Source organism: Stegodyphus dumicola, chromosome X1, assembly GCF_044657685.1.
Source record: "Stegodyphus dumicola isolate Sdum_Otavi_A_Nest chromosome X1, ASM4465768v1".
In the NCBI taxonomy this organism is placed as follows: Eukaryota; Metazoa; Arthropoda; class Arachnida; order Araneae; family Eresidae; genus Stegodyphus; species Stegodyphus dumicola.
The window spans coordinates 67,356,391-67,375,332 of NC_140780.1; the positions used below are offsets into that span (position 1 = coordinate 67,356,391).

The 18,942-nt window shown below is 30.8% G+C and overlaps 1 protein-coding gene and 1 long non-coding RNA gene across 2 annotated transcripts in view; both read right to left on the reverse strand.

The window, feature by feature from the left end:
- Positions 1–18,942, reverse strand: part of LOC146993167 (uncharacterized) — a 97,115-nt gene that overhangs the window by 64,728 nt on the left and 13,445 nt on the right. The window lies entirely within an intron of this gene.
- LOC146993171 (uncharacterized) lies at positions 5,971–11,889 on the reverse strand. The gene is given in 5 exon segments (XM_085807640.1): positions 5,971–8,654; positions 8,657–9,790; positions 9,840–10,632; positions 10,908–11,068; positions 11,470–11,889. Coding segments are annotated over 4 exon segments (2,544 nt in total). The 5' UTR covers positions 11,061–11,068; positions 11,470–11,889; the 3' UTR covers positions 5,971–8,190.

Sequence of the window (18,942 nt, forward strand, 5' to 3'; positions counted from 1 at the left end):
ATCAGAAGTGTACCGAAAATTCTTATAATCCACAATCAAATGCTGTAAGGCATAAAAATGATTGTATAAATGTTAATGAAATGCCTGGGGTTAATGAAATTACTAGTGAGGATAACAACTCTTTTATTTTATAAGCCTTAAAATAAAATTTTAGAAAGTTATCCTGAATTTTAAAATGATGATTTCACATTAATGAAAATGAATGACTCCCACAGGCACTTTCTTCAGAAGTTGGGATCAGACTATATATGTATAAATGGTACACATAGGTTGAACGGTTACAGAATTGAATTAATCACACTGCTTTTACTTGATGCTTTGCTTCACGGCTTTCCCTGTGCATTTATTATTACAAACAGAAGTGAGCAGGAAGTTTTGTCTGTTTTCTTTGCACATCTGAAAGATAAATATGTCAGTTAACACCCGAAATATTTATGAATATGAATACAAGCTAGTTTTGGCTCACCAGCGGCCGAACGGTAAAGTCACTGAACGCTGGTAGTTTGGTCCGAGGTTCAAGTCCCTCAAATGGGCTGTCTGCATGGGCATTTCCATGTTTTCCCCATGTGTAATGTGTATACGAGCCAGTTTCCCTTAGAATGTCCTCCACAAAGGCATCCCTCCCCTTAGGCAGATGGCCATCAAGTGCTTTGCCATAATAAAATAAACCAAACCAACAAACTAGTTTTGATTAAAAAGTCTTCCATGAAGGTATTTCTTCCCCCACATGATCTTTCCCATATTCCAGTTCCAACAATCAAATCAACACATTGTTATTTAACTACTTAATTTGAAGATTTTTGGGCCCACCAGCGGCCGAGCGAGCGATAAAGTCGCTGAACACTAGTAGTTCGGTCTGAAGTTCGAATCCCGTGAACGGGCTGGCTGCATGGGCGTTTTCGTGGTTTTCCCATGTGTAACGTGTATAGGAGCCAGTTTTCCATAGAAAGTCCTCCACGAAGGCATCCCTCCTCTTAGGCAGATAGCCCTCGAGGCTTTGCCATAATCACACGCACACATTTTGAAGATTTTATAGCAGATTATGAAATATACAATATTATATTGATGCAAAAATATATTTTTTACTCAATTCTGGAGGAGGGGGAAAGTGTTCATTTTCCCGTTTCCTGCAGATTCCTACAGTCTAGCATTTTCAAACCTAAAACATGATAACCCTAAGTAACATATCACCATCATTGGTACGCATTAGAGCAAACAGATCACTAGAATTTGCATATCTTCTATGTCTATTTGCTTCAATATTAAATCAAAGTCTGTAATAGTTAATGTGAAAGGCTTGAAATAAAGCAGTATGCATGATTGTTTAGAGCTCATATTAGCAATATCATTATTGTTTAGAGCCTGTTCTCTGGAAGTAATTTACAGACTTGCTGGGAATTTTATTAAAAATGATATACTTTTCTGTAGTTGCTGCATAAAAAGTAAAAGCCGTGTGTTGGCCATCCCTGGTGTAGGACGGTAAGGATAAAAATTGCCTTTCTCTCGACATGTTGCAATGCAGTGAATATAACTGAGCTTTAACTTCAAATATCTTGAGTTATACTTTGTGCAGCAAATGAATGACATATGTGTTATCCCTGTTTCATTCTTACTTTTAAGCAATTCTACTGCAGAACGTAGCTTGAGAGTTATACACCAGAAATATGAAATACTTGTCAGCTGGACTAACACCACAGATTTACACCAGTGGACAGGGCCGTCTTTAGGCCATTGGCTGCCTGTGTACTTTCCTAAGAATACAGTGCCCAAATTAAAAAAAAAAAAAAATTCTTAATGATTAGTTGAATTTTTATTTCATACTCACTAAGTACTTATATGTGACAAATTGTATAAAAAGTATTTACATGTGACAAGTACAATGAATTAAAAATATTTAGTTGTGGTATCGCGAGTGTTCAGTTGTTGCATAATTTTACAGCTGCACCGCGCTAGGAACGGCCCCGACAGTGGAAGATAACCATATTCAAATCATGACAAAATTACTTTGGCAACAACACAATCAACTGGCTATTAAATTGCTGGTGAAGGTTACTTATCAAGTTCCTATAATTAATAAATATCCTTATTCAGGACTTAATTTCTAAACTTAGAAGTGCCAGAACCCTATGCTAAACTGTCAGCAAAGGGGAAGAAAAGTAAATAAATAAATAAAATGATTGTTACAATCATTAATAATTTAAAAATTAAATAGTTAATTAATACCAAATTAATTCATTATTATTTAATTAATATTAATAAGTATCGATTATTTTTAATTAATGATTGTTATTTAATTAAATAAATTATTAAAGTAATTAAAATTAAGTAAAATGTAAAGAGATAAATTAAAATTTAATAAGCGATTTGTAATACAGTTTTACTGCAAAAAATTAAATGTTTGAGATCAAATTTTTGTTCGGTTGCATAAAAGAAGTGCCGGAGCCTTCTTATTTAGGGCTCCGGCTATATTTATGATTTATTCCAAAAACTAAGAAGTACCGGAGCCAGGCTCCGTTGCAATTTAAGCTCTGTCTCTATTAACTTTTTAATAAACTTACACATTTAGTCATTATGAATATCTTAAACTTCCATTAAGTTATAAGGTTATTCTTGGTCTAATAATGGAATTTTAGTCTTATAACCCTAATATAATTATCACTTGAGATATTATGACAAAGCTTTATGAAAGATTTTAAAACAACCTTTTTATTTAAACTGAACTTTTAACAAAACAGAGCATGGCCTGAACTTAGAGCATAACCACGGCTAGTGGCGATGCAAATAAATGCGAACAATCAAATAAATGAAAAATGTTGATCAGTAGTCTAAGACTACATAGTTAATTATTAAGCTAGCCACTAATTTACTGGCACATCAGATTAAAGTATCGGTGGCATGAGAACACAAAGCTGATACTTTTAATTATACTAGAGCTGGAAGAATCTGACCATCCAACACAGATGCCAGAAACACTCTCTAAAGATCCAAAATCCTCAATTTAAATAATGGAGGTAGAAATAAGAGGAGAGGTCTTAACTGGTTTTCCTCGTGTACTGCCCTGAAGCAGTAGTGCACCTCTCGTGGAAACCAAACTATTCAGTGACTATCCATTAAGATCAATAGGTTTTAACATAATCGGCGGTAAACATTTTGTAATTACATCGTAAATATACATATAAATATATATATTTTCTTTTTCCGTAATACTTCAAAGTCATAAGTATGTAAAAAGAAAATATTTTAAAACAATGTTTTATTCTGAGCGGAATTAAATGCTATACTTTCCCAGAAAAGTTTAATTTGAATGAAATATTTTCACACGTTCTTGTTAATTACATTACAAAGAAATTTTAGGTTAATTTGATTTTATTTGGTTAATAATTACAAAAATTAAGATCAAAGTTTATTATAATACTAAAATCAAAATTATGCATTATTTCTTTCCTATTTACAGAGCTTCTTCCTGAAATACCTTCTCAAATGCAGAATGATTTTTTAGCTTCTGAGGCATCCTTTAAAAATCAGAGTTACTTTATAATTAATGCTCAGTTCAGTTAATTTCAAATTAGAGCAGCTGTTATTTCCATAGTAAAATACGTTAAATATTGCTACTGATTTCCATGTACTTAACTTTCTATGAGTATTTTTGAAACGGATTAAAAAAGTTTATTTTTAATATTGTTTAAAACTTGTAACTGATTTATTACAAAATGTAAGGAAAGAATTCTTTTGATACTTACAGTCAAAAGTCTTTAATCTGGACGTCCATAATCCGGACCTCAAAGCTACAAACTTTCTGCGCATGCGTCAACACAGAAATTATGGTTTCATATTTTTAATTGTATAATTTCTGCATGCCATCTTACCAGATTTAAATTTATGATCTATAATCTGGAAAAACCCCTAATCCGGAATCACTGAAGTCCCGACGAGTCCAGATTAAAGACTTTTAACTGTATTATATTTTTTTATATCCTTAATTTCAACAATGCATATTCTAAAAATTATTTTTTACTAATTCCTTAAGTACACATCTGTCTACCTCACTTTTATGTACTTTGTGTGTTTCTGGACAAGTCATGGACACTGCTCATCTGGACATGTGCTCTGCACTTTAATGGTCAATAGCCAGGCATTTGATAGATAAAATTAAGTACACATCTTGTAGACTGTGCTTTACAGCACTTTTTAACAGATTGCTTTCCAGTATGAATAATTCTTGCTGAAATAGCAAATAAAAAATTCCTGCTAAAAATTTTCAATTTATGTTTACAATTAAATGTTAAGGTTATTATATATTTAAATAATATTTATAATCATTATAAATTTAGAGATATTTAATAACTAGATTTCTTCACAATAACGTTAACAGGGGTTTATGAAAGAATAAATCCTTCATTTCCAAATACATTTATAATAATTTAATAAATATTTATGTATTTTATGCTTTTCACAAGGATAATGTATACTCATATATTTAATATTTTTTGAAATGTGCAAATCTTAAATTTCTGTGTATTTACTATATTTTTCAAGTCAAGTAATTAACAGTAATGTAGCATATATCAGAATTTTTTACATATGAAATATGTATAAATTGAATGAAAATTAGATGTATTATTTTTTAATATGCACTCAAACGTCAGTTTTGCCTTGAAATTCCTCCATGAAGGCATATTTTCCTTTAGGCATATAGCTCTTGCATTCCTTACCTTATTTAAAAAGATTAACCTGACCTATGTGCCTAATTACAAAGTATTTAAACATCCATAATTTTATATTTACACTCAGCCATCAAGTTTCAAACTTTTGACTCAAAACATGTGTTTGGATACATTCATTATGAAATTCAAATTTTTTAGTAAACATATTTTCACGTAGCATTCAATACCTTCCTTGGCGATTATGCCCAGTTTAATAATTCTCTGATAATATAATAAATAACAACTTTCCATTTCACATTTAAACATTAATCTCATTGTCATCGGATCACAATCTTGATTTCCTTACTCTGCATAATATTGCTTCATTTTTTAAAACAGTTAAAACAACTAATTGATCTGAATTCACAAGTGCATACATTATACAAGTAATTAAAAATATATAAATTATACAAATTTTCACACTTAATACTATTTAGATGTAAGGAAACTGAGGTTTAAAGAGTGTTATATTTTTCCGAAATTTTGACATTTTAAATGTATCTTAAGGTATTTTTCATTTTTTACGCATAACATGAACATTTTGCTAAAATCTATATTTTTGTTATCCAGTAGCTTAGAATTTCCTAAAACAAATTTATAATCAAAATCACTGTTGCAAGTTATTGAAAAATAACCAACACATAATTTTTACATAAATGCCACCAAACTGTACAAAGTACTATTATCCATCCAACAATTGAATGTTTCTTTTATGTAGAAGTGTCCCCCGTTTTCGATTTGTGTTGAACTGTCATGTGTGGAAAAAACACTATCAAAGAGCTCTGGATGTAAAAACAAAAATACTGCCTCTGGAGACAGTAAGTGAAAATACATGCAAGATCGAAGTACTGTAGGCAGTTCAGGTAGAATGTTATAGCTAACATTCAACCTGAAATGGTCTTTACTAATATCTCAACTATGAACTAGCAATAAAAATGTTGCAAATTTACTAACTGTAGTCTACTACTATACTGTTATGTTACATAATCCTTAGCCATTGAAAGGCTCCTCAATGATAAAATCATAAATATCTGAACTATTAAGTAAACTGCAGCTATGGCTCTTACAGTTATTTTAAAATTAGATACTTCTATTTAAGCTTCATGTCTATTAATTTCATTTTAAAATCCAGGTTGATGTATGTTTTTTAAGACAAAACACAGAGCATCAATGATAATTCTGAGCACCTTGTTCTCCAGCTGTTACACAGACAGTCGATTCATTGGCAGCAACCATCCAGTAAGATAATGTACATAAAAACACGTTATTCATGGATTGATAAACCTCTTTATTTTAGTACTGAGTAGTGAATCATGTTTAGTTACAGAAAGAATTCTTATACTTTCTTTGTCAACCTTGTCCTTGACATATAATATACCTCTTTTAAAATGATAAATTATCACAAATAATACTTAGGTATTATTAGCTTGACATTGTAAATATATTGAGAATAACATGATGAATATGAATGTCTAAAGTATTTATTTTTTCCAAAAAGTAACAGTTTTTTCAAAGAAATTGACTTTAATTTTCTTGTTTTCACACTATTGTAATAACAATTTAATGCATTTGTCTCACATGCACGACTTAATGATATAATTAAAATCTCTTGTACAGATGATGAAATGTCAATAGTTTAATTCATAGTTGAAATGCCAGTTGTAACACCAACTTATCACATAGCTGATGCAACAGAATGTGCTCATATGTGTCGTAAATAAGCTTTTTAATACACTTTAACGCATAAGCTTAGTATAAGCAATAAAGAAATTTCAGGAACAAATAATAGACACTCTCTATCATGGTCCTGTGATTACCTGCTAAGAAATAAACTAGCATAACGTATATTTCCTCATTATTTGCACGTTTTAGCAATAATTTACAGAAGATAGGCATGCTTAATTAACAACAATCATAGGTAATATTTCATTATTTTTTAATGTATATAATTAATTTAATGTTTAATGTATAAAAAGAAATGAACTTTTTTAATGAAAAGTGCATTACTTAATAACTTTCATTAGCAAAAATTTTATTTTTTTATCTCTAAGCATAAATTAATTTTTTTAACAAACACCAATTTATTAATTGAACTGTATTTCACTGTAGATCAAATACAGATGTAATACAATTTCATCCATTCTCAACACATAACGCAAATTTCAAAACCACAAAGTACTTCACGTAAATAAACAAAATTTCACGAAGTGCACGGCAGCATATGCGCAAATTGAGATGCGCACAGGAGGATCAGATCACAATCCCAAAAGTTGCCTTCTCTCCGTAGACGCTAGTCCAAGATGGCCGCACTAGCCCCGCCCCTAGCGGACACAGACGGAAACGTAATCTACTTCCTGGATGGCCCTCGTATATGAGCTACATTGGGACTATTCTTTCATACCCAGTCACCACACAGGTATATTAGTAGATTGATTTGTGCTTATTCACTTTGAATAATGTGAAGAGCAAATATTACTTGAGCTGAACATGTAGTACTATCCAGAAAGAGTCCATACAATTATTGCATAAATAGAAATATTAGAGTTAGATTGTGCAGAAAGAAGACATTATGGAATTTGTCTTTTTTTTACACTACTACACTATGCCATGTAATATGTTCTTTCTACACTACTACACTATGACTACACTATGCCATGTAATTGCAGGATACAAAATCTTAAATAATGATGAACATTTTAAGAAACACAATTGAAATACAAAATAGAAACTTTGGGAACTTGAGAAGTAACTGAGTATAAAGAAAATTTTAAATAATATAAAATCTTCAGTAATACCAAAAACTTGGTTAAATAACTAAATAAGCAAAGAATAATATCTACAAGTCCAGAATAAATTATGATATTTAGCATGTAAATGTATAATAAATATGCTTCTTAAATCTCAGCTGCTCAGCAACGATGACACGTAGATATTTAGCAAAGGCGCTTGTAAATACAATATAGAAATTTCAGGACCTTGAGAAGTAACTTAGTATAAAGCAAATTAAAAATTATATAAAATCTTGAGTAATATTAAAAACTTGGTTAAATAAGCAAAGAATAATATATACAAGTCCAAAATAAATTTTGGCATAAAGCAATTTAAATGTATAACAAACATGCTTCTTAAATCTCAGCTGCTCACCAAAGATGACACGTAGATATTTAGCAAAGATGCAGTTTAAGAGAACTTTAAAAATTACTTTTAAAGACAGCATCAATGTTACTTTGCAAGTGTCTGAAGTTTTCTTTTTTTTTCTTTATTGGACTTAATATCGTCATTTTTCCTATTTCAAAGATTCTTGAGCATGATATTTGTTGATATCCAAATTATCAGTTTGCTTATACTTTCACTTGTATGACCATTATCACAAATAATATCATCAAAGAGCATTTCTTTTAATTCTAAAATTTTAAAAGTCAAATTTGCAACAATTTTCCTCTGATTTTGTTCCAACAAAAAATCTTCATATTCTTCACTACACAGCTTACGTTTGATCATGATTAACTGTGGAATTTATTGTAATGTTTTGTTTGCAGGTACAGCATTTCACTTTCTTTAAAACTGCATGACAACAGTAACCACCCAAATAAGTCAGAACTGGCAGATGGCTACTAATGCCCTTCACATCACTCTCCGTAATATTTAATGATGGATAATATACTGTATTATCTAATTCTATAATATCATGAAGATTATCATCATATTCAAATGATGTTAAAGGGACAGTAGTATTTTTAATAATCAATTCTAACTTAATACTTGATTGTATTCTTAATTTTTTTTCACATTCTATTAACTGTCTCATTGAAATATGATACTGAGAACCAGAAAGTTGTCTGTATTTACCAAACCGGGCTTCAAGAGCATCAGTCTGAATTTTTCCTGGAAGTATATATTTCATTCCAAGCTCTTCAACACAATATCTAGTCAACTCCAGTATAGCATAAGTAGTTTGAGAGCTGCATGAGTTTCTTTTGTAAGCATGCCTGTTGAACATTTCATTGATTCCCATGCATCTAACCAGTTAAGAAACTGATTGAGGAAAATAACTTTTAGATCAGAATCATCTGCTGTTAATGGCTTCATAAATTCACTCTTTTGATGTATACCTTTAAACATAGTTTTAACATTCATAATATCCCACCATTTGCATATTATGGATATAAACTCAGATGTATCTGAATAGTGTGGTATTTCATGCAAAGGACCCAAATGAATCAGACCTTCAATAGTAAATTTATTGAAAATCTTAAGAACCAGTTTAATGTTTTGTTTCTCTAAATTAGAAGGTGAAAGACTTTTTAGAGTTAAACCATTAGAAAATGTAATCAGTTGGTCATTTTCAATTTCATGTAGCTTTCTCAAAGACATAAACGAAGCAGTTTTGAAGTGCTTCTTTGAAAGACCTTCAATATTTGGAAAAAACATACATGTACCAGGATTTTTCTGGTTCAGCCAATTGTTCCTTATATTTTTAAATAAATGAACTGCACCTATTATGTAGAAAAGAGGCCTATTCCCATTCATTGGATGTTTGTAAACAAATGAATTACGTGGTGGATTTGAAAACAAACTCATGGCTTTTCTATTTATTGCATTGTTGTCTGTAATAACACAAATAACAATAATTCCCATATTTTCAAGACCTCTAATCACTTTTTTAATTACATAATGTAATGTTTCAAAATTTATTGTGTTAACAGGCATAATATGTACTACCTCTTTGAATGATGATTCCAAACTGGATATCATAAAAGCAAATGCACTGGTTGCAGGACTGGAAGAATCAAATGCAGCCCCAACGACAGAGCCTCCTTTGTAATCAAAATATGGCTGAACATAAATTTCATCTACCAAAAGAATCACTTTTCTTTCTCGATCCTCAAGGAAAGTTACACGATTTTTTATATATTTTAAAAAATTTTCATCAATAGTTTCATTACATGGTGACAATACTAAATTGCTACAAATTTTTTTTAAAGTCGAAGGATGAGGCATAATAATACTGCTACTATCCCTTAAAAATTTATATGCATGTGGTGATATAGTATTTAACAAGCATGCTAACACTAGTACATTGTACTAAATTGCTACAAATTTTTTTTAAAGTCAAAGGATGAGGCATAATAATACTGCTACTATCCCTTAAAAATTTATATGCATGTGGTGATATAGTATTTAACAAGCATGCTAACACTAGTACATCAGGATTGTATCTAAAATTATTTTTAGGGCAAAGTAAAAGATTCATCTGGTCTTGCAAAAATTTAATAATGCTCTCATTTTTGTCGTTAGAAATAGTTTGCAGTAATTCATTAATTATATCAATTGTTATGGTTAATTTTGAATTTAACTTTTTGGTTTGAAGATTAGCCAATTTATCTAAAACAGTCCTAATTTCATTAAAATTTGTAACTTTATGTGGGAATGTGTAGGGAGATAATTGCATAATAGATTTTTCTTTAATAAATACAGACATTTCTTGATTGTCATTCACAACTACAGAATAATCAATTGATGGCCCAGGACTAAAAACAATATGAATAAAGCAAACAGTTGAGGTATCTGGAACTGTGTATACATGCCAAAATGCTGATATTCCATAGCGATCAATACATGACAAAATATCATTAGAACAATTAATTTTCAAATCATTATTATACATTTCATATTCTTTAAGGCTTTCACGCAATGCTTTCTGTAAATTATAGCACTCGCGGACAGTTTTTTTTGCATCAGGATCTTCTCGTACAATGGTGCTACTTTTTGAACTGTATACAGATGGATAGTCCTTAAATATTGATGGCACTGTATTTTCTTTTAATCTACGCACCTGAAGTGGAGCAGAAATTAAAATTCCATTCTTAGAATCAAATGCTGAAGCTTCAACTTTAAAATCACTTTTCTTGAAATGCAATTCACAAACCTTTAGAGAAAATTAAAAAAAAAAAAAAAAAAAAAACATTATGTTAATAGTAATAGTTTAAAAATCAGACGGTTCATTCTGAGCATTTGTAGTAAAGAATATTCATTTCACAGATAGAACCAGAGAATATTTGCAGTGATTAAAGCTCTATTTCAATCCTTTATTTCTGTATATCCTGGTTTATGTAACAAAATATTATCAGTTAAAAATTTCTGAATGAACCCTTATATGTAATTAGAATCTACACTATTAATTAATAACTCTACTTTACTTACCTTTGAACTCTTTTTGGGTGAAAAGTCTTTCCGTTGGATTGCAGAAAGCCACTCTCTCTTCAAATCTTCATTTTTAGGAAAGGAGAATACAGACACTTTTGGTCCTGTTGGGTAGTTTCCCTTACATAATGGTACACAGCATCTACCCGGCATTTTAATAACTGAAATGTTTTTATTTAAATTAATATATAAAAGGGAGTAAATAGTTATGTATAAAATATAAATTAATTATTTCTAAATATAAAAGGGAGTAAATAGTTATAGTGTATAGCTAATGGCATGTAAAATTTTAAGAATAAGCTGTGTTAGCTTATATTATAACATCAAATTTATACAGGTCCATAAAAAAATGTTTTATTCTGAAACAGATCAGGTAATATAATTATGCAAAGCCCGTTTATTCTACGATGGGCTGACACAACATTATTCAAAAAGAAATTATACATAGCACAGCAGCCTTGTCTCTACCAGAAATAACACATGTATACTAGAACATACGCCTAAAAACGTTGATATAATTAGAAAAATATAACTTTACAGAAGTAAAGTAATGTATTCTTACCTCTCTAAAATACATCCAACCTTAAAACCATAAAAAAATCAAAGTATTCTGCTTCAGCGTTCGCACAACGTAAGAAGCTTCAGCAATCAGCAAAGAGCCACTGCATGTGTTCCGAAGTTTATTATGACCAGAAGTCGTGACGTCACACGAATTTTCGAACCGCGCGCTTAGGCTTGAAGTAGAGTCGGTGTTGGCAGAGTTAAGGCTCCTCTAAAAATGGCCATGCAACCAGCCTTTTCTCCAGGAATTGAAGTCAAACCACCAGTGTTCAGCTGATGAGCCTTGTCAATTACTTAGAATTTGAGCCTATTGTACTGTTAATATGGTACATGCCAGAAATACAATATCATTAATACACGGGATACATATAAATAATAAGAAGGACTAACAACACCGCAGAGTACAGAAAGCAACATAGAAGTCCACAATTCATTTGGCGAGCAAATTAAGTTGTATTATTATACTTAAGGCTATCAGTTCTGGATAATTTAGTTACAGTAATTTTGCAAAGATAGTAAAGCAGTTCCTTCAGCAATATTAATTTTCTAATTATTAAGGCTTTTTCTTTCATATTATTTGAAAACAGAGTAATACAGAGCATGCATTTAAATGCAATCAAAATTTAGGAAATGTATGATTTAAGAATATAGAAACGTTTAAAAAACAAATATGCTAAAATTCTTGTAAAATATAAAATTTCATTTTCTATCTGTTATGATTTGTATTATGAATGAATAATATAACTTAAGCAAATATTTTATTTATTATAGTTTTAAAATTTGCATTCCATTACTATACAGTGCACCATGATATATTTCATACAAAATTTCCTTTATAAAATTAAGATCCATATTTTGTGGAATGTAGTGTTTAAAATTTATTACCAAATTTGACTTTCGCATTTAATTATATAAATTTACCTGCAGAATTATATTTTGCTAGTATCTACGAATGTAATCATTATGTCTGTGGGGATATTGTACACAGGTCATCATATTAAATAAACATCCACCCTTTTTCCATGTGTTCACAGAAAGCACGATGACAGTCAAATGACGTTAAGATAAACTGCATAATGTATTTATGAGTGTATTTATCTGTGTATGAATAATATTTTTCCACAACTAAACTGATAACTCTAATTTTTTTTCATTCATAGAATGGTTAAACTGAATATGCTAAATAAAATGTAACATTTAAGTTATAATATATACATATTTCTTTTTTGATACCAAAACAAACACATACAGCATTCAGTCCTATTACTATCTACTCACCAGCGGCCGAGCGGTAAAGTCGCTGAACACTGGTAGTTCGGTCCGAGGTTCGAATCCCGCGAACGGGCTGGCTGCATGGGCGTTTTCGTGGTTTTCCCATGTGTAACGTGCATACGAGCCAAAAGGAAGGTCCCTAAAGACCAGGAAATATAGATATTGAAAAAATTAATGAAGAAACACCAAAAAATTCCCCAAATATGCAAAATCAACACACTCAGTCTACTCTCAGCCAATCACGTAAGGATCAAGGATCAAGGAAGTGCAATTTACTGAGTTCATAGGCAATTACGCCTTTACCTCCACATCTTCAAAGGAAATTAAATCATCCGAAAGAGGGGATTGTCAAATAGGGTAAAAATTTTGATAAGCCGAATGACTTGGAGTAAGTGCCTTCACACTGAGTCAAAAAAAGGCAAAAAACTCAGAAGGTCTTAATTTTGCGCCGAAAAAGGGCCAGAATACTTTAGATAGGGTCAGCCATAAAAATTTGACTAGAAAAATAAAAGGTGAAGTTTCCTTGAACCTTGATAATGATTTTTAGCATACGTCAGATGAAGAATACGCAGGGGAATTCCGATGCGCGTTCTTCGAGGTGGGAGGGAGGGGGAACCTGTTTACAGGTCGAAAAAGTAGTTCTGCCAGTGATGTTCAGCCAGCACAGTCTGGATGTAATTTTATGACTGACCGTCTTCATAATCGTAGTGGCGGTACAGCTATTCTCATGAAAAAATGTCTGAACAGTACCATCTTTCCTCTTCCCCTTATGAGCTTTGAAGCAAGTGTATCTAATTTGAACAGTGATAATAAAGAATATCTCATCATTGCTGTTTATAAGCCACTCAACAGTAGCCTCAACACTCAAGATCTTGACTATATTCTCAAGTTATCCAACTATTATTGCGGGGGACCTAAATTGTAAGGACGCTAACTGGAACTCCAGGCGAAATAATCCAGACGGAATTATTCTTAATAATTACATCATCAACAACCCTGATATCAATATTTATGGTCCAGATGAACCTACGCATCTTCATCAAATCTCAAATACTTCTGATGTATTAGACATCTTAATTACCTTCAATGTTCCTCAAATACCTTTTCTCCAAGTGGATAATGAACTTTCTTCAGATCACCTACCAGTACGCTTCACTTTGTATGGCTTAAAGCATGATCTTCCGCCTATAAAGTGCCGCATTAATTGGGAAAACTATGCTTAACACCTTGAAGAAAACATATCTGCTACCACTAAAATGACTAATAAAAGCGATATTCATGATGCCACAGTCTATCTTAGCAGTAAAATCAACGAAGCCATCAACCACGCCAAATTTATTCCAAAAGAGACTAATTATACGGTCCCACAGAATATTAGACAGAAAATTACAGAGAAAAATAGACTAACAAAAATTTATCAACGTTCTCACTCCACCCAAGACAAAAGAAGATTTAATGCTGCCAATCAGAACCTCAGAAAACTTATCCAAGAGTACAGAAACAATTGCTGGGATAACTTCATTGAAAGTCTTTCGCGCACCGACCATTCTGTGTGGAAAGTTGCTAAAGCTCTAGATATGATATTTTCTACTACTTTTCCTTATCTTTTTATCCGCGATTAAATTCGCATGTAGGTATGGCGGATAAAAACCGGTATTTTGATTTGTGATCTGACTTCGTCCATCCAAAAATGGAGTTGCTTAGCTTTTGCGAAATGTTTGATTTTGTTCAAGGAGGCGTAAATTCTCGCTATATTACTGAAGCAGAGAGAATTTTAAAAAGCGCATAATTTGGTAAAGCACGGAATTTTACTTGAAAAACCCAATGTACAAATTTTGACTTCCTATTGAAGGGTAAGTTCTATAGTGTAATGATCGCATGAAATCGACGGACATTTCATTGTTGGAAAAGGAAAAATAATTTATTATTTTTTTTTTTAAATTTCTTGTTCATGTAAAGGAGGAATTGCTGGCTGTTGTAAGCATTGTGTCGCTGTTTTGATTTTAACGTTCACTGAATGTAAGCAAATGATTTCATATGTATTTAACTTGGGATGTCCAGAAATTCTTTGCTGTCAAAAGTGTGTTTTTTTTCCATAAAATTTATTTTGAATCATTATATACTAAAAATATATTGATCTATATATGCGTTTATTGTATTTATACATACATAATAGCACACATAATACATAGCATTATATGTTATATATTATATTATAATTTATACATAATATATAGCTATTTAGCTTAATTTCTAAAATTAGAAGTGCCGGAGCCCTATGGAAGACCGTCAGCAAATAGGGAACAAGAGTAAATAAATAAAACGACTATTAAACTAATTAATAATTTTAAAATTCAATAGTCAATTATTATCAAATTAATTAATATCTACCTAATTATTGTTTATTAAATGCTATTTAATCAATAATTATATATAATTAATTAAATTTAATTGATAGCTATTAGATAATTAGTTAATTATTTATTGAAAGATTTAATAATTAAAGTAATTAAATATTTAAAATTAAATTAAATGTAAACAGATAAATTTCAATTTAATAAGCGATTTTTAATATAAATTTATTGCTAAAAATAAAATTTTCAAGATAGAATTCCTACTGAAATTGTTATTCAATTACATAAAAGCTGCAATTACAATATTCAATTACAAGTGCAGCATCCTTCTTCTTTAGAGCTCTGGTGCACTCCGGCTGGAATTATGATTTTTTACAAAATCTAAGAAGCATCGGAGCCGGGATCCGGGAAGCTCCGGCCCAATTTAAGCTCTGATCGTAGGGTGAAAAAACTTCTTTTATCATCACAAAAATTAAATATTATTAAAATAATATAAAGTAATAATTAAAATTTATAAAGTATAGCTGATGAAAATTCAGATAATGCTGAAAACAGGGCAAAAGAGAATGACGGTGTTAGCGTATGAGAGGGTGGAAACAAAAAATGAGGGAAATCTTGGTGAAAGAGAATGTTTTCTTTGACCGCGGCTTTTTGTTGATATAATTATAGCCATTAAACGGATGTGTGTCACGGGTAAAATGAGTCCTCAATCTGAATCCTAAGGATGAATGTAAAGTTACTGGTTACACTTTTCGCTCCCCGTATTTGGTTACACTTGTGGATACTGTGACAAGACGATGTATAGAAGCAATGAGCCATTTATTGCAGTATTTCACTCTTATTGTACTCGTTGTCACTTTACGCACATTTAAGAACACAAATTTTCCTTCCTGCGAGGATAACTAACTCTAACCATCGATAACAATACACTAGATACGATAGCATGGCGAGAAATTTACGCGTTCCAACTCAAGTCGCCCAAATTTATAGCCATTCCTAAAGGGAAAGGTTTCCGAATATCAGTGAGGGGACTTTACTTGAATGTCTCATGTTCTCATTAGTTCGCATTTCTAGGGAAATTGAGTATTGCAAGATCTGCTTATTGTTAAACTAAAACGTTAGGAATTCTACTCTTTTCCCCTTGAAATTGTAGTTCAGTTTTGTAAAATGAAGTACCGGACCTCATCTTAGTTAGGGCTCCGGTGCCCTCCAGCTAGAATTGTAATTTATTTTAAAAATTGAGAAGTACCGGTGCTGGGCTCTAATGCATTTTAAGCACTGGCTATTATATACATAATAGCACTACTTATCAGATGCAATTTTGAGAATATCAACAAGCAAACCACTTAAAAATGAAAAAAAGACACTTGTAAAAGAAATATTAGTGTTCTATATGTATTCTAGAAAATACATGAAATGAATAATACCATTACCAAACACTTCAAAAAAAAAGAAAAAAAAAAAAAAAAAAGCAGATTAAGTATTTTCTACTTCAGTACTCAGTACTATAAAGCAATCCTGCCATATAACGTGTAGTTAATTTTTGATTACATAATAGTACAAGCATTTTCTTTAGATTTGTCCTACGAGTGGTTAAAACTGATAGTTCAATCTCAGCTCAAATCCGGGTGAACAAGCAGTGCAGTTTTTTTTTTTTTCCGAATACAAGCGAGTTTTCCCTATAAAGTTCTTCATAAAGCATTCTTCTTCAGGCTGATAACCAATGTGCTTAGTCATATTCAAAGACCGTAATCTAACCTTACCTTTCCTTTAGATTCCATATTCACATGTTATATCTTTATCTGTTAAGATTTGTTCATAACAGGATCACCAAGCTTCTACCAATCCAGCAGGAGCATACTCAAAACGTCAAATCCATGTGATTGATAACAAAATCGATGTTTTCACCTTGCAAACCTTTATAAATGTTCCAAATTTTCTTAAGGATTCTTAATAACCTTATTATTTAGAAATGCGTTTATTGTTGTTTTTATATTAACAAAAGCATTTAAATATAAAATATCAATTTTAAAAATAACTGAAGTTTTCTTTTAACCAGATTTGCTTTTCTAATGCTGTTTTTAATTAGTAACATTATGTCTGAACAAAAAATTTAAGATTAAGTCTATTAAAAAGGTCTGTGTGATAAGTCTATTAATTAATAACATTGTATGAACTTCATCATCTTTGAATATGAAACACTGAACTAACTCTTTGAATATGAAACATCCTAAATGAAAACACCGAGTCCATTTCAATCTAATACAAGAATGAATTATACATATCAAAATTCACAGTAAGAGCTTCTCCGTATTATATTACACAAAGATTAGAAACCAAGTCTCCACTTACAAAATCTTACACTGACATAATGGTCTTGTACTGAAACAGAATTGTAGCAACATAGATAATATAAATTACATTATGCCAAAGAATTATTTAAATTTCCTGAATAAACTATAGCATTTAGAGTAAAGAAAGACACATAAAAAAAAATTTCAGATTTGTTGTAAAACTGGTGCCATGTCTTTGTGCTATAATAACTTTACACATTATCTACACATGTGTTTTCCTGTCAGTCAAGAAGATTGATGGAAATATTGTTCTTACAAAAATTATTCTGACATATATTTGGAGAAACATATATTTCTTTTTGAGTTACATGATCAACAGAAACTATACAGCTATAGCGTATAAAAAAACTTTGAAAAATTATATGTTGAAACTTGTGGAAATTTGGGGAAATTTATTTGGTTCGATAATCAAGAGGTAAAAGTGGTTTATTAAAAATTTCTCAGTGCTATAAGAAACCAACGAGAATTTATGAGTATGTTTCGATATCATGTTTATCCATTATTGGGGCTAACATACATTGTTATCAGTTTATGTTTGCCCGAAATGGTCGAAGGTTGAGTAAAAATATTAGGAGTTTGAAGATAATCATCAATATACCTTAATATCTTTGCAACAGAAATATAATACCCCCCCCCCAAAAAAAAAATATTTATCAAATGAATTTTAGTATGCCATAACAGTTTCATGGGAAAATATAACACACCTCTTAGATAAACAACTACAATCATTATATACAACAGCCATTTCATTAAAAAAAAAAGGCATAAATTACATTAATCAGATAAAATTTGTTGTAAGAGCTTCATTATCTGGTTAAAATTCTTAAGCAAACAAGAAACCATTTCAAGTACCATAATATAATTTTCATAAGAGAATTCCACCCATCACAGAATATTAAAAGCACTTTAGTAGAAATTTGATCATTTAAAAAGTACAATTTCATATAATGCACATTTTTTATTCTTTATTCTTACGGAAAACATTGTATTTTGAAAGAAAGACGACGCTTTCTTTCTTATAAGTACATAGACTCCAGAATTCTAATAATTATAATAAAAAAGGCATTTGCCAGCAAAATAACGGTTAACTATAAAATCATAACCATTTGTATAATATAACCATTTGTATGCACTGTCTTTGGTCGCATGTGTACCAGGAATGCATAAAAAAAAAAACCTAACACTTTTATAAAATGCTGAAACTAGGGTTTGGATAATCAGAAAATACTTAAATATTTAGTATTTGAATGAAGTTGATTGTGTATGCTTTATATAGCTTTGTCCAAAAACAATGTACTATTCGTACGTAACACAGAATAAAGTATACTAAATTACTGTTGACAATTTCAGTTTCTTGGTGCATATTTCATAGCTGATTATACACATGTAATATTAATGTGTGCCAGTTTTCAATCGAAAGCACTACACAAGGGCATCATCTACACCCTTAGGTATAGATGAGCCTGAGCAAGCTTTACTGTAATCAAATAAACC